The sequence below is a fragment of the Triticum urartu genome, chromosome 5A (genome assembly GCF_056163025.1).
Source record: "Triticum urartu cultivar PI428250 chromosome 5A, HENAU_Tu73, whole genome shotgun sequence".
NCBI classification, from domain to species: domain Eukaryota; kingdom Viridiplantae; phylum Streptophyta; class Magnoliopsida; order Poales; family Poaceae; genus Triticum; species Triticum urartu.
In genome coordinates, this window is record NC_141877.1 from 605,144,354 (window position 1) to 605,160,022 (window position 15,669).

The 15,669-nt window shown below is 48.0% G+C and overlaps 3 protein-coding genes and 1 pseudogene across 3 annotated transcripts; all 4 read left to right on the forward strand.

The window, feature by feature from the left end:
• The first annotated feature begins 1,146 nt into the window (after positions 1 to 1,146).
• Positions 1,147 to 1,757, forward strand: LOC147973276 (uncharacterized). Its single transcript, XM_087522007.1, has 3 exons — positions 1,147 to 1,230; positions 1,334 to 1,420; positions 1,515 to 1,757. The coding sequence occupies exons 1-3, from the start codon at positions 1,147 to 1,149 to the stop codon at positions 1,755 to 1,757; spliced, it is 414 nt and encodes a 137-aa protein (XP_087378133.1).
• A 1,339-nt stretch (positions 1,758 to 3,096) lies between these two features.
• On the forward strand, positions 3,097 to 15,653 carry LOC125510975 (SEC12-like protein 1). Its single transcript, XM_048676261.2, has 11 exons — positions 3,097 to 3,237; positions 10,856 to 12,590; positions 12,674 to 12,780; positions 13,019 to 13,151; positions 13,409 to 13,500; positions 13,763 to 13,862; positions 13,956 to 14,028; positions 14,099 to 14,219; positions 14,685 to 14,804; positions 15,066 to 15,136; positions 15,241 to 15,653. The coding sequence occupies exons 2-11, from the start codon at positions 12,381 to 12,383 to the stop codon at positions 15,327 to 15,329; spliced, it is 1,116 nt and encodes a 371-aa protein (XP_048532218.1). The 5' UTR covers positions 3,097 to 3,237; positions 10,856 to 12,380; the 3' UTR covers positions 15,330 to 15,653.
• LOC125510976 (uncharacterized) lies at positions 3,231 to 5,994 on the forward strand. The gene is made up of 4 exons (XM_048676263.2): positions 3,231 to 4,270; positions 4,387 to 4,521; positions 4,609 to 4,693; positions 4,811 to 5,994. The coding sequence occupies exons 1-4, from the start codon at positions 4,115 to 4,117 to the stop codon at positions 4,813 to 4,815; spliced, it is 381 nt and encodes a 126-aa protein (XP_048532220.2). The 5' UTR covers positions 3,231 to 4,114; the 3' UTR covers positions 4,816 to 5,994.
• On the forward strand, positions 8,165 to 10,830 carry LOC125507471 (putative disease resistance RPP13-like protein 1; annotated as a pseudogene).
• Positions 15,654 to 15,669: the final 16 nt, after the last annotated feature.

Below are 15,669 nucleotides of genomic sequence, written 5' to 3' on the forward strand. Positions count from 1 at the left end.
GGTCGGGCCGTGAAGACGTACGACTACATCAACCGCGTTGTTATAACGCTTCTGCTTTCGGTCTACGAGGGTACGTGGACACACTCTCCCCTCTTGTTGCTATGCATCACCATGATCTTGAGTGTGCGTAGGAATTTTTTTGAAATTACTACGTTCCCCAACAATGGTCTGGGTTTTGAGGAACGTGTCATAGCAAATGCAGATGCCAGGCACTCTGCCAATGGCGAGAACGCATTAGCTGGTGTTCAGGGTGATCGCAACCAGAGTGCTGCCAATTCTTTCAGCACGAATGCCCTACAGTGTCTCGCAGCGCCGGAGAAAAGGAAGGGTCCAGGCAGGCCAACAAACAGCAGGGATAAGGCGCCGTATGAAGGTCTTAGTAAGAGAACCCGGTTCTGCAGCCTGTGTCGGCGCGGAGGTCATAAAAGGACCACATGCCCTAAAAAGGGTGATGAGCCCAGGAAGCCAAGGAAACCAGGCAAATGTAAAAACTGTGGGTTAGAAGGACATCGGCGTACTACATGCAAAAGGCCGATTGGGTTTGCTGATAACTGATGTAGGTGTTTCATTTTTCCAAACATGTATGTGTTTCCCTGGGAGGGGTGTATGAGTTAGATTTATGTTCAAATATAGCAGTGCTGCTTGCTGCATGCTAGTTCTGCTGAGTTTTCTGCTTGTATCGAGACGGGAGGACAAATCTAATTTTCTATTAGACTTAGACTATTTTCCGCATTGCATGGAGCTAAAAAAAATGGCGGTTTTGTCTATGATTTGCAGCGTCTGACCTGAAAAAAGGCACATTGGTTTCCCTGCTTGGATCGTTTTACTTACTACATGTACACACCTAGTCAGCTTGCATGCACATCCACGTGGATCCCGCCACACAGCACTGCGACCCAAGACCGCGACCACACACACACCACGAACCCCTGCGTCCTGACCCATCACCCCAACCCCGCACGCGTGGGCGATATTTGAAATTTGAAAAAACCAGATTTAATGCATGTGGAGACGGCCCTTTGGGTTGGCAACGCCACAGGTATAAGTAAGAGTAAGTGGGTTGGGGGTGTGGTCTGCATCCTCCCCTTGAGAATCACCATTGCCATACTGATTCGAATTTCTTTGAAAAACGGTGTCCTGCATCTGATGGAGGTTTCTGTAGCTGATTCAGCGACCAGTGGCGCAACCATGGGAGCGGCTAGAGATGAGTTCGACGGCATGAATCTTCCTGTGAGTTGTCCCTTGCTTTTTCATACACTCCCAGTGTGATGTCTGTGTATTATTCAGTGGCAAATCTATTCTGAACCAACATGAAAACCATTTCGTATTGCAGCCTTCGCCTCCCTCGCGATTGATTTCCACAAGTAGCGCATGGAGCACGACGGATCTGCCGGCCGAGGGTGGCGACGCCAATGAGGAGGTAAGAATGCCAAATCGGCAAATCACTCTCGGGCAGGTGGCAGATGCATACCTGTAGAGTGTCGCTCTAATGTCTTGATGTTATCATATTTCAGGGCGAGGTCGTACAGGAGCAAGAGTCTGAAACGCAAGAATTAGGCTGCGTGGTGGAGCAGGTTTCATGGGAGGAAGGTTTTGGTGATTTCGATCCAGCTGCTGACCCAGGCTCACCTCGTAGCACTGGTAGCTCCACCGCGGACAACGAGTCTGGTGTGGTAGGCTATGGCGACGAAGAAGATTCTGAAGATGATGATGAAATTACCAGCGTACCACCCAAACGCCGCCGGATTCTAGATTAGATGGCGCGATTTATGAAAGCTAATCGACTCCTTTGTAGCTACCGTAGCTATGTTCATTAGTACGCTCCACGCATTCGTCCGTGACTGCGCTGCATGTAGTACCTGGTTGCATCTTTGCATGTATGAGCTGTGGCTTGAGTTGACAAGTCTGAATAGCTTAGCGCCCGGGTTTCTACATTAGTTAAATAAGCGTATTTTCTCTTGTGCTTTGGGTCTTCGTGACGTTAACTTGGGACAAGTAACAACAACAAATCAAGGCCTCCACCATGTGACGGTGATGACTGAAAATTTTGAAACAAACCACTCGCAACGATCAGCGTATTGGGCTGGTGTATGTGTGCGTGATCGATTAGGTCTAGAGTTGGTGTGTCATTAGTACGGTAGAGATAGCATGCCGGGTGGGGAAGAATTAATAAATGCATGGGTTAGTGGGCGTTTTGCATGCATGCAACGCCAAGCAGGACCCCTGCTTCCCATTATTCGCAGTCGCTGGCATGGACCGCAAAAGAATGAACAGTTAATGTACTGTTCCGACCGGGTGAGCATATCAGGGAGTTCCATTCTGGTTCCGCGAAAAAGGATGTGGGTACAACTGCTGTGTCCTCTTGTCTAGGCATGGTCACACCTGGAGGATTGCCCAGTTGACCATTTTTAGTAACCAGCTCAGCTGCTCCGCGCGTTTAACAACTATAATAAATTTTAAAAAGTGATCATATACTCTCCGTGACAAGTTTTTTCTGCAACGGGCTCATGATCATCAAGTAAAGGGCTACGTCAACGTGCGGCGTGCGGTGAGTTCTCCCCCAGACTGGAACGTAATTTTGGTACGCGCCGAACCATTGCTAGATTTAGTGCTAAAAAAATAATTTGCAAGCGTTGGAATTTTTGGGTGGCGAGGGCAGCGAGGAGTAGAGGTGACTTGACAAGACACTGGGTCACGGGGGGGAGACAGCTAGCAGCCTCATTTACAAAAGCCTACCTCGCACATATAGACTTGTAGTTTCTCCCACACCACTGCTCACTTCATCCTCTTCCACTGCTCCATCCACCTCCCTCCCCCCACCAAACCACTGTTGAAAGAACCAAGATCCGGTGGCCGAAGGTTGGGACGGCGACTACAACGGCAGAGCCGGCGCCGATAGTTGCGACGGTAAGCTTTCCCGATTTGGTAGCAGCCTAGGAGGCGGCTCCGCTTTCCTATCTTCCCTTTTTTGCTCTTTTTCTATGGGCTGCACTTTTGAGGTTGCTGCTCCCTTTTTGTTGGTGCTGCTGGTCTTCTCTTACTCCAATCCTTGTTTCCCTCCGTAGACACATGACCATGGAACCACCGGATCCACCGCGGAAAAGGACACTGCCATGTGAGGAAGGTGATGGCAGCGGAAAGAACAAAAAAGCTAGATCCAGCACACGAGGCGGCGAATCCGATGAAGGCGACGGCTCGCAAGGCCATCGCACTGCTCCCGGCGCAGCTGCTCCATTGGTGAGTGCTTGCTTTCATGGTGAAAAGTCATCGCCCAGCTCCTATCGAGCCAGTGATGTTTCGGTTTTGTTTCTTTTCTTGATTCCAATGCGGCTATACGACTTGGTGCGATTGATAAATCCAGATGGATGCGAATCTCTGAAAATGCATTTTTTAGGGCGTGGCTTCCGAAGACAGTGAGATGCCGCCATATGCCAAGCGAAAAAGAAAGCGAGTTCTAGCCAACGATTGCAGCGGAGGGGGGCCGAGCATGCGTAGATCTCGCCGTACACTAGTTCTTGTGCCCGAATACCTTGCTGTTGCAGGTCAGGTCGTCCCAGCTCAACCCCCGAGTCTCCTAGCAGAGTCTGCCGTATTACGTGGTAGGGTGGTGAAATGTACTTGGAGCTGTCATCAAATCCTCCATCTAGGATTAAGATCCTACGGATTGGTGGATAGAACTGGCATGGCGAGTTTGTTAACAGCTGCATGGACTGGTGAGGCCGATAGGAGGTTTTATGCTTGGCTGCTTAGTAGATTTAGTTGGGAAGACATGAGATTCACGTTCCCTGACGGGGAATATAGATATTTCAGCCCCCGATCCATCGTTAGGACTTTGGGTCTGAAAAACAGTGGGCGCCAAGTGAGTATGGTAAAATTACCCGCAAAACATAGGCAGAATTTAACCCTGCGCATCAGAACCATACTAGGGATCGAGACTAGAAGTCACGCCAGGGACGGTGGGTTAACAATCGGAGCTGTGCATGATGCCATCACACGAATGATGGCTTCAGGAATTGGCAACTACCACCCCAGGGCCTTTGAGATGGCCTACTCCCTCTTAGCAGCTGGTACATGTGTTGGCCCCAAGCAATCATACTCGTCGATCCCCTAGGAGATGTTTGCCTGTGTCCTTTGTAACGGTGGAACTGGTGAGTATGATCTCGCCGAGTGGGCATTTGAAATCATCAGAGCAGCTGTAAAGAAATTGCAAAAAGATTTGGAGGCTGGGGTGAGAACACTAATAGTAGGCGGCAGCCATTTGGCACTCATTGTAAGTGATTGCTTTTCAATGTATCTGAACACATCTAAGCTATGTGCAAAATGAAGTTGTTGCAGCTCTAACATGCTTCTTGCTTTTTTCTCTCTGTTTTGCTTAAATACTTGCAGCCGTGGTTCTTCGATTGGATTGATTTTGGAGCAAATAATGTCGAGCCGCACACTGTCCCCCGCATCAGTGTTTACACGGGGCAGATATGCAGGAGGCTAATCTACCTTATAAGGGAGTATCCAAATATATTCACTGTAAGAGAGTGCCCTGTTCATGAGCAACAGTTACATATGTTATCAGTAGAACTAACTAACTTACAAATGTTGCTTGAAAATTTGCAGACAAAGCCTTATGATGCGTTCAACCCGCTCGATGATGTTTGGCACGGTGTAGTCGGAGAGTATGGTGGATTCCTACAACAACCAGGTACATCAATTTAGTAGAAGGGGCGGGGTCAGATATCTGATGCAAAAATGGGAAAAATGCATGAAAAAACAAAAATATATTCTCACAGACATGCTCTGTTTCTTGTTTCACAAACAGAATAAGTAGCTGCGCTCCGATCAGCTCTGGAACTCATTGCTGCCAGCCAACAGGATGCAATGGTGTCCGTCCAAGAGCAAAGGGGACAGGAGCCAGATTATGACTCCGGAAAAATTACTGCCATCCAGGAGCATAGCATGTTGTCTGAGCAAAGGCAAGGGGGGCAGGGGCCAGCTTGCGACTACGGAAGAAATGGTAATGATAAGAAACTATCAGCTGCAAAAGGAAAGTGGGCAGCGGATGATAACTCAGACTCATCGAGCAGCGACAGTGACGACGAACCGGTCGATCCAAGTGTTCGTCTGGCTAGGAGATTAGAAGAAGCTGATAGAAGAGGTTTGCATTGCATCGTCTACCAAAACGTCCTCCCCACATGAAAAAAACATAATGACAGTTTAATAAAAAAATTGCTTGGGGCACCACTGATGTTCTCCCTGTGATTCTCAAAAGCTTGCTTGGTGTTCTCTGTCCAGACGAAAGGAACGCCTTTCTTCAAGAGGTTGAACAGGGGCCGTGCAGTAATCCCAAACCCCCGAACAAATCTGCGGTAGTATCCGGCGAGTCCCAAGAATCGGCGCACTTCCTTGGCGTCGACTGGTGTCGGCCACGCCTCTACCGCTCGGATTTTTGTTGGGTCCGTGGCCACTCCTTGGCTGCTGATGACGTGCCCCAGATACGATAGCTGCTGCTGGCCAAACTCGCACTTGGACCTCTTCACCATCCATTGATCACGACGCAGGAGCTCAAGGACCTGCCTCAAATGTGCCAAATGGTCTGTCCAGGTCTTGCTAAATACCAGAATATCGTCAAAGAAGAGCAGCACACAGTGTCGCGGGAGAGGGTGCATTGTCTCTGTGATCGCTCCGTTGAATGTGCCTGGTCCCCCTGCCAGTCCGAATGAGAGGACCTTGAACTCGTACTGTCCTGAGTGCGTATGGAATGCGGTTTTGAATTCCTCCCCCTCTGCTAAACGGATCTGATGATAGCCCGCTCTTAAGTCCAACTTCGAGAACCAGACTGCGCTGTGCAATTCATCAAGCAGCTCTTCAATGATTGGCACCGGAAATTTACTGACACGTGTCATGGCATTAAGATGCCTGTAATCCACGCACAATCGCCAGGTCCCGTCTTTTTTCTTGACCAAAATGACCGGTGACGAGAATGTACTGTGGCTGCGTTGAATCACCCAAGGTTGTAATAATTCTTGCACCTGTCGTTCGGAATGCGGTTTTGAATTCCTCCCCCTCTGCTAAACGGATCTGATGATAGCCCGCTCTTAAGTCCAACTTCGAGAACCAGACTGCGCCGTGCAATTCATCAAGCAGCTCTTCAATGATTGGCACCGGAAATTTACTGACACGTGTCATGGCATTAAGATGCCTGTAATCCACGCACAATCGCCAGGTCCCGTCTTTTTTCTTGACCAAAATGACCGGTGACGAGAATGTACTGTGGCTGCGTTGAATCACCCAAGGTTGTAATAATTCTTGCACCTGTCGTTCGATCTCAGACTTGTGCTCCGGCTTGTGACAGTAAGGTTTGATGTTGACAGGCTGCGCCCCCGGCATGAGTGGGATTGTGTGATCGCAGGCTCGCCGCGGGGGTAGGCCTTTGGGTTATCCAAAAACATCCTCGAACTCTGACAGCAGTGCTTGCAGCTCTGGGGGATCCTGCACCGGAGTCTCTTGCTTCTCGCTGATTGGGTAGAGTAAACACAGATGCAGCAATGCCCCTTGGCGATGCAGTTGTTGCAATTGCGCGCTGTTGATCACATGGCATTGTGTTGACTGCGCTTCATGCCCAAACAAACTGGCTGTGCCCAGCGCTGTCGGAATGCGCAGGTGCTTGTTTCGCCAATCGACAGTCACCGGGTGTTGCTCAAGCCAGTCCATTCCCAGAATAGCATCATATACTCCCAGCGGTAAGATCTTCATATCCGTCACAAATTCCAACCCTTGAGATGACCAACGACAGCTCGGAATGGAGGAAGAGCAAATGAGCTCACCCCCGTCAGCCACCTTCACTTTGCAAGACCGGCGCAGCTCTTGCACACCTGACAATCGCGCCGCCAGATTCTGATTGATGAAAGACGTAGAACTCCCACTATCCACAAGTATGAGCACCTCTTGATCTTGCATAGTAGCCAGCAGTTGAAATGCCTTTGGCGACACGCCACCATCCAATGCTGGGCGCGAGATGGCGTGCACTTGTTGTACGCCCTCTTCGGTGTCGGAGTTGGTCTCGACGCCGAAGAGCTGGAGCTCTTCGACTACGTGCAGTTGGACAATGGTGGGGCAGACATGATCCTGCCCCCACCGCTCGCCGCACTTGAAGCATAGCCTGCGAGCACGTCGATAGTCCCGCAGCGCTTTTATCTTGGTTGTATCTGCTCGCACCGCATCAGTGCCGCGACGGTCTGCCGCCGGTGCAGCCGGAACAGGACGTGTTGGTGGTGGAGGTAGAGGCAGGGGAGTGCCCGCGCGCGGGGCGGCCTCAGGTGGTCTTGAGAAACTGCCAAACACGCCGTCGGCCACTTCCTCCTGAAGCAGGGCCAGCGCACAAGCTGTATCCAAGTCAGGCGGGCGTTGAACTAGCACCACCGCTCGGATATCCTTCCGCAGGCCCTCAGATGCCAGGGGCGGGGGCGGCGTCTGGAACGACGCCGCCGGGGGCCCCCGAGGTATGTTGAAGACGCCGTGGCCTGTGGGCCCTTGAGGAGCGTCAACCGTGCCGGTACCGGCCCCGATGTGGGCACCGGTCGTCGCTGGCGGAGTGTACGAAGGTGCTGGCGCCCGGTTTCCCTCGACCTCCTTAGTTGGTGCTGGTTGCGCGAGCTGGAGTGCTGCCACCGCATCGCCCAAATCGGCGACGCGCTTCTCCAGATCAGGGCGCCAATTGACGAGCTCGTTGATCTTGGCTGTGGACGCCTGGATCTCGGCGATGACCTTGTTCTGGGCCTTCAGGGTGTTGTCGAGGCGATCGAGGAAGGCCTCAATCGATGGATCCATGGCCATCAGCTGCGATCTCGCTTGCCGAACGCGCCGCGTCTCGACAATTTGGGCCAGAGTGGCGGAGAGGGAGTGGGGTGGAGTGGTCTCTGATACCAGATGTAAGGTACGGGATGGGATTCACTCGAACTAGCTTGATCTCGCTCACGAATTCAAGTTTGTTGTCTCGGTTACATTGGAATTCGGATTACAAAATGGGAATAGCTGAAGAGAAGAACTAGGGTAAGCTGCCGCCGCCGTTTGCCTAGCCAGTCAGAGGAGATGGCTTAAGTAGCAGTCGTCACCTGGGCTTCATTGGGTCCACTCCGGCCCAGTGTTACGCGGGTTGGGCCGTCTGGTTCGTGGTAGCCTTTGGGCAGCTGGCGAGCCGTGCGAGCCGCTGGTCTCTGGGTCCTGCTTGTCGGTGTCTTCTGTAGCAGAGGGGGCGTGACATATTGTTGATCCGTGCTTAGCAGTGATGTAAGCTCTGGCAGTTGTGATTGCGGCTGCTCTGCGACACCCGTTAAAGTTGCTATACTGTTTTGATTTGGAAACTGATTGCTTTTGCAGGCCGTCATTATGGAATCAAATTGCATTATCATGGGACCTTTATATATTCTTCTAAAGAAAAATATGAAAAAGCTAGAAAAACTCATTGATGAAACACAGGAAATTTTTGCATTAAAAAACAAAGTGCAAGAAACTATTGGGCAGGCGAACCAGCAAAGAAGAAACGAACTTGGCACGCATACTGCAGATGTTACTACTGGAGATAGACAGAAGACTACAGCATATCCAGTGGGAAAGATAATTGGCAGAAATGAGATTTGTCAGGACATAAGAACAATGCTTCATGCTTCAAAATCTGATGTAGTTGGCATTTATGGCATTGCGGGGTCTGGGAAGACAACACTTGCACAATATGTTTGTAACGCCATGAAAGAGGAAGAGGGAGAGAAAGAGGAAAGGAAACGCAATTTCCACCTTTTTATGTGGATTCACGTCACCCAGAAGTTTAGCGTGCATGCCATTTTCAGTGAGATGTTGGAAGCAGCTTCAGGTAAAAAGGCTGAATATACTAGCCTTGATGTCCTGCAGACAAAACTAAAGAATGAACTAAGTGGAAAAAAAATTCTATTAGCACTTGATGATATCTGGTGCAACAAAGATCCCCATGAGCAGAATCTGCAACGGTTGATGTTTCCATTGCAATTTGGGTTGGAAGGAAGCAAGATCCTAGCCACAAGTCGAAATAAAGATGCATTTGCCGATCTAAGTCCTGGCCTGACATGCAATTCTGTTCCAATACCTGACTTGAATGATGATGACTTCTATAAAATGTTCATGCATTATGCATTGGGAAGATCAGACCTCGATGACAGTGAGCGTCGAAAACTGGAAGATATTGGGGCTGAAATAGCGAAGAAGCTAAAGGGGTTACCTTTAGCGGCGAGAACCGTGGGAGGACAGCTACATAGAAGAAAAGATGTTAGGTTCTGGAGGAGTGTCAAAGTTAGGGACCTTTTGAACGAGACGACTAGAGCTCTTTGGTGGAGCTACCAGCAATTTGATGAGCATGTGAGGCAATGCTTTGCTTATTGCAGTATTTTTTCCAAAAGACATCATTTCAAACGTGATGAGTTAGTACAGTTGTGGATGGCACAAGCGTTTATAGAGACAACTAATGCTGCAGAGGATCTGTATGATGTTGGTCAGAATTACTTTGATGAATTATTGTCAGTCTCATTTCTGCAATTAGGAGAGAGACAAGTGGAACATGGATGTGAGGTTGATTACTTCACTGATCATGACCTGCTGCATGATTTAGCAGAGGAGGCTGCTAGAGGAGATTGCTTCAGAATCGAGGAAGGTGTCACAGAAGAAGTTCCTCCAGATGTTCGTCATCTATTCGTCGAGAGTTGTGATATAAAGATGCTTACAGAGAATATATATGAATTGCAGAATTTGCGCACTCTCATCATTGATTGCCATATAAATATTGGTTCAAGAGATAAAAAAGTCTTTGAGAGAATGTTCAGGAGGTTGAAGAAATTGCGGGTGCTGGTTCTGCGTTTCTCCGCAGATGATGGCTATATCTTCTCACTTCCAGTATGTATTGGTCTGTTAAAGCATCTAAGGTATTTTGACTTTAATGTGGAAGGAAGGGTGTGGTTTTTACTGGTAGTAAAAATATTAGTCAGCTCATTAACTTGCGGTGTATACGCAGCATGGAAAACTTTCCAGACATTGGCAGGCTGAAATGGCTCCAAAAGCTAGTACGCTTCAGTATAAGCAAGACACAGGGGTACGAGCTACGACAAGTGAAGGACCTAAACAAGCTTGAAGGCACGCTAAGTATCACGGGTCTTGAGAATGTCCAAAGCAAGGAAGAATCTATTGAAGCCAGTCTTGCACACAAGGAGCGGCTGAAAAAACTTGCACTATCCTGGGATGACACGAGTTGCAGTCCAGAAGTTGAAGCGGAGGTGCTTGAGGGCCTTTGCCCACCGAAATATCTTGAGAGACTGGAAGTTGGGGATTACCATGGTTGGACGTACCCAGATTGGATGGTGGGTCAGCAGAATGGCGGCCCAAAGCATTTGCGTAATCTTTGGCTCGACAGCTGCAGCCGACTTGAACCGGCTCCTCAACTTTTTGAGGTCTTGGTGCATCTTCGTTGGTTTAGGCTTGGGTTCAGCAATTGGCACGCCTTGCCCGATAATATGGAGCGGCTGGCGTCACTCCTGTTACTGGACATTAATCGTTGCCCGAATATCCAATCCCTTCCAACACTGCCCTCCTCCCTTGAGAAGTTTTGTCTCACGGCCGGCAACGAGGAGTTCATGAGGTCATGCAACAATTGGACATCTAAACTGGCAAAAGATTCAGCACATTCCCGATAAACTTATTTTGCCTTTTTAACATGCATGGGTTGGAAGGTACTACATCTGCAAATTCCTTTGTTCCTTTGTGTAGCTCTATGACACATGTTAATTAAGAGTCGGTATGATTAACCTTTATGCTCATTATTCTATTTTGTTATCCTGTTAAATATCAGCCTACACGCTGAGGCGGGAGCTGAAGCTATGTCTCCATCATTGCATCATTGATGCTTGAAGCGCCCCAACACAATGGAGACGGTGTTTATGAGTTCATTCCAATCCGCCAGCCTTCCAGCCAATCTACAAGCTTAACTGGATTGCCTATCTGGGTTTGTGTGGTTGGTAACACTTGTCCTATTATACGTTTCAGAGGATGCGACATGTGTCGTGGCGCTACAACTTGTGACTTCTGAGTTTATTTATTTTCCTATAATCCTATATAGTGTGTACCGTGGAATCTTGAACGGCGAACTTACTTGTATGTCGTTGGTCTGTAATAGTGTGGAACCCCGTACACAGGATTTATGTGTGTGTCACTTGGTTGTACTACCTTGGGAAATATCAGTTTCCTGTCAGTAATCAAGGATGTTTTTCTGTTGGTATGTAATACTCGCTCCGTTCCTAAGTATAAGTCCTTTTAGATATTTCTATATGAACTACTGTACATGTAGATGGTATAGACGCATTTTAGAGTATAGATTCACTCATTTTGCTCCGTACGTACTCCATATTATAGAATCTCTAAAAAGACATATATTTAGGAACGGAGGGAGTGCCAGTTTTCTAGATTTGATTGCTATCTTATGCAGGTCATATATAGTGCTTAGTAAGTGAATACAATTTCACTAAGTGAATATGTTTCAACAAAGGGATTAAGGGAAGTACCTGATCTTAGTTTATCTCCATGGGCTTCCGTACGTTGTGGCGAAGCTGCCAACCAGGGGTTTATTTTGCTTCACATGGAAACGGAGAGATCTTTGACAGTGTAAGGTACAGCTTGCTCTGCATTGAAGCCGAATTCCGTGGGGCATGCATCGACATAATGGATTCGACTGTAGATTGGAAGGGATTCAAATCGATAGATTTTTCTCTCCGACGTGCCGGACGTGCCCGAGGTCCACTCTATATCCGTCCTGAATTTGGACTGGATATTAGAGGTGTCGGTTAGTCCGGACGTTTGAGGAGTCCGTTTTGGTTCGGTTTAAGGAGTTCGCCCGACCATTTGAGATGGGTTTGAGACACGCGTTGTAAATGTTTTCATGTGTATACCTCTAAAAGAAAATGTACCAGTGGTGTAGTAACTAGGTGGTGTAGCTTAAAAAAACAGCTAGCTGGTGTCGATCGTAAGCGCAGGAATCCGCATCCGGGTGCCCACTCCAGTCTCCAACTCCACCAGCAATGCCAGTCACCAGCCGAAATGGGCGCCGGCGCCGGCGGGACAGCAAGGATACCAGCTTCGATCAGGGCGGAGGTTGCAAAGCGCTGACATCAGGGCGGGCGCGCTGCCGCCTGAGAATATCCCGGCTTCTGTCCCCAGACGAAACGATTCCCTTCCGTCGCGCTCTCCGCCCGCCAGCCCGCGCCAGGCTCCAACGCGCACCGCGGCGGCACTACGGCAAAGCTAATACTACTACAAGCGCAAATTAGGAGCAGGCAGAGCTGGAGAGAACCGAAGCTCTCGGCAGCTGTTGGCTGGTTCCGATGGCGAGCGACGGCGACGAGGCTCAAGCGGGGGTGGCCGGGAAGGTGACCTGCGCGGCGTGGATACGGCGCCCGGGCGGCGGGCCGGCCGTGTCCAGCAGCCGCAGCCTCCTCGTGGTGTACGGCCGCGGCGCCACCGCCTCGTCCCCGCCGCTCCTCGACCTCCTCGCCTTCGACACCAGGCCGTGCGAGCTCGCCTCCGAACCCCTGGTGAGCGGCCCGTGCGCGGCGGGGTTTCGGCGCCTGCTGCTGCTACGGCCGTGTCTCTGACCGCGGGATTAATGAATTTGCAGCTGAGGGTCGTGATGGGCGAAAAGGGAGCCGACGCGGACACGCCGCGCGCCATCGCCGTGCACCCCGCCGGCGACGAGTTCGTCTGCGCCACCGCCAAAGGCTGCAGGTGCGTGCGTGCTCGTCGCTTTGTCGTGCCGATCGAATTACTCGGCCTCAGTCAGTATGATACTTCCAATATCTTAACGTACAAGTTCAAGAAATCAGTAGGACATCATAGGAGAGAATAATCAGTAGGAGATCATAGGCATTCTTCAGGCTTCTGATATTTCTCCTTGCTATACATCAACTCTTTCATTCATATTCTAAGTTCACCTGGCTAAGGCATCATTCTATCGCACCTTTAGGCTGTTCAAGCTGGTCTATGATGACTTTTGTATCAACCTTATTTCAAGTGATTCGCCGCCCCTCCAATCAGTTGGGCCTCAGCGATGTTTGGCATTCAGTACTGATGGTACTAAGTTTGCTATTGGCGGCGAGGTATCATCAGCCCATTCCACCTTGCTTTTCTTTTCATGCATTTTTATTTACTATGTATATAATGATTCTGCTAGTTGGTAAGTCTCTTTTGTTCAGAGTTCTGTAGTAACTTCTTTCTGTGGGGAAAGTTATGCAACTTCAAGGGTAATTTATGACATGTTGTAATCTGCTGAACTGTAAAATTATGATTGCATTCTGCAAATCACATATTTGATTTCTTAACTAAATTTTGCTATATTTATATTCCACTAAAACAGAATGGACATCTCAGAATATTTCACTGGCCAAATCTCAGCGTGCTTCTGGATGAACCTAAAGCTCATAAATCCTTCCGGGACATGGACATCAGGTGAATGAAACTATAAAAGTAGACGCCTGTTTTAATCAACAAATGATTATTACCTCGTGGATCAATAGGATCTGACGAACTGTACATACTCCCTCGAGTACCAAAGCTGCTGGGTGTGTCTTGATAGTTTAGTACAAACTTTTGCACAAGAGATCTTTATTACTAATTAGGGCAGTTAGCCAATTTCTATTTGTTCATTAAATTACAAAATAAGCTCTTTTTGGTAGCATGTTTAATCCTGAAATGCCTCTTTCTCATGTAGCTTGGATTCAGCGTTTTTAGTATCAACTTCAACTGATGGTTCTGCAAGAATATGGAAGATTGATGAGGGAGCTCCACTCGTAAATTTGACTAGATCTTCGGTAAAATCCATGTACTTTCCCCTTTACAATAACTGAAACTGAATTGCTTATTTGACCATACTGTTTACATTTCTTCCTGTAAATGCTTTACAGGATGAGAGGATTGAGTGTTGCCGCTTTTCTAGGGATGGAAAGAAACCTTTTCTGTTTTGCACACTTGTAAAAGGTAATCACGTCGATAAAGTCAAGAAATGCAACACCAAACAGACTTAATTGAATTTTTATTGATGAAATAGGAAATGATATCGTGACTATGGTTTTGAACATAAGTAACTGGAAGAGAATTGGATACAAAAGACTCCTGCGAAAGCCCATTTCCACACTTTCAGTTAGCTTGGATGGGAAGTATCTCGCACTGTAAGTGGATGTGGTGGTGCATCTCATGTAATACTGGCTGTGACAGTACTTCTATATTTAGCATTCCTAGGCATACCTGCATCGCCGAAGTCTGAGGTATTCAGGATAGTTTTTCCTTTCCAGAATTCAAACAATTTCTGAATCGTCTTTTCTCACACTTCTCAGCTACAATCCATCTAGTTGTACATTTCAAAATATGCAGCATTAGTACCTGAAGTGTGTCCAGTTGACTGAACATCATGTTGGTTGGTCACCTCTGAGATAATCATTTTACTGGAAGAAACCACTTACCTGCTATTCTGCGTACATTTCGTAACAAAAAGAGCTTGTCTACAATCCATCTACTTGTTCATCGTCCGACTTAATGTGCTTGTCTAGATCTGCTGAGCCTTCCGCGTCGACGCGACATCCTTCTTTTGGCTGTGAAGTGGTACTGACATGGATACATTTTTCATCTTTATCTAGAGGAAGCCGTGATGGAGACTGTTGTGTTGCCGATGTACAGAAGATGCAAGTTTCTCACTTGATGAAGAAGGTCCATCTTGGCTCCCCAATTTCCTCCATTGAATTTTGCCCTACTGAAAGGTAAATGGTAACTACTGGTATTTCCTGTAACAAGAAGCGAGACAAACCTGAAATAATCGCTGACTGTATCCAGAACAGAAGTTTTTAGAGATAACCTGTCTTCCTGAAGCACTGCCAAACTAGTGAAGTAGCAACTAGTTCAGTATTTGTTCATAGTGAAGTCAGAGTTTATTCAGCTATTCACTTGGAAGAATCCTCACTGGTTGATGGTCCAAGCTTGAATGAAAGAACTGAATGGCCTCTTGTTTGCTGTTGTTGCAGGATTGTGATATCCACCTCGCACCAATGGGGAGCAGAGATTACGAAGCTCAACGTCCCTGCTGACTGGAGAGGTACATACATGCATGTTGCTGTAGATGGCGTTCTTGTATGTTGCACATAAGTATTGGATAAAGTATTTACCAAGATTTTCCGGTGTACGCTTTCCCCATTGCAGTTTGGCAAATTTGGCTGGTATTCTTGAGCCTCTTCGTGACATCGGCAATACTGTTCTACACGTTCTTCAAGCACACAAACCTGGTGTAACCCCATAGGGTGCACATTTCAGAGTAACGATCCTCTAGTGTCTGAATTCTGATGATCAGAGTCCATGCCTAATATCAACAATGTTCCTTATCCTCTGTTTTTGTTGACACAATGCCTCGTCCTCATGAGCCCTTTCATTGTATGACCAAATGGTTTTGTGTCTGAAATGATCATTGTTTTGTGGTATCGAACCCTAAGCAGGCACATTTTTGTACACCAAGTGTTGAATTCTGTACATCGTATACCATGTGCCTCCTGTGCTGTAATCTTTGTGACTTCATTTCCACACAAAAAAAAGTATGCCCATGGCAATTCCACAAAATCAGCACATTGTGTTTCC

Excerpts from the sequence above, each read along its gene's own strand:
- LOC125510975 (XM_048676261.2), top strand. The coding sequence starts at position 12,381 with ATGGCGAGCGACGGCGACGAGGCTCAAGCGGGGGTGGCCGGGAAGGTG. Across the intron at positions 12,781-13,018 it reads GCCACCGCCAAAGGCTGCAG|GCTGTTCAAGCTGGTCTATG; the intron begins GTGCGTGCGTGC and ends TCGCACCTTTAG. Across the intron at positions 13,501-13,762 it reads TTCCGGGACATGGACATCAG|CTTGGATTCAGCGTTTTTAG; the intron begins GTGAATGAAACT and ends TTTCTCATGTAG.
- LOC125510976 (XM_048676263.2), top strand. The coding sequence starts at position 4,115 with ATGTTTGCCTGTGTCCTTTGTAACGGTGGAACTGGTGAGTATGATCTC. Across the intron at positions 4,271-4,386 it reads GCAGCCATTTGGCACTCATT|CCGTGGTTCTTCGATTGGAT; the intron begins GTAAGTGATTGC and ends AAATACTTGCAG. Across the intron at positions 4,522-4,608 it reads AGTATCCAAATATATTCACT|ACAAAGCCTTATGATGCGTT; the intron begins GTAAGAGAGTGC and ends GAAAATTTGCAG.
- LOC147973276 (XM_087522007.1), top strand. The coding sequence starts at position 1,147 with ATGGAGGTTTCTGTAGCTGATTCAGCGACCAGTGGCGCAACCATGGGA. Across the intron at positions 1,231-1,333 it reads TCGACGGCATGAATCTTCCT|CCTTCGCCTCCCTCGCGATT; the intron begins GTGAGTTGTCCC and ends TTCGTATTGCAG. Across the intron at positions 1,421-1,514 it reads GTGGCGACGCCAATGAGGAG|GGCGAGGTCGTACAGGAGCA; the intron begins GTAAGAATGCCA and ends ATCATATTTCAG.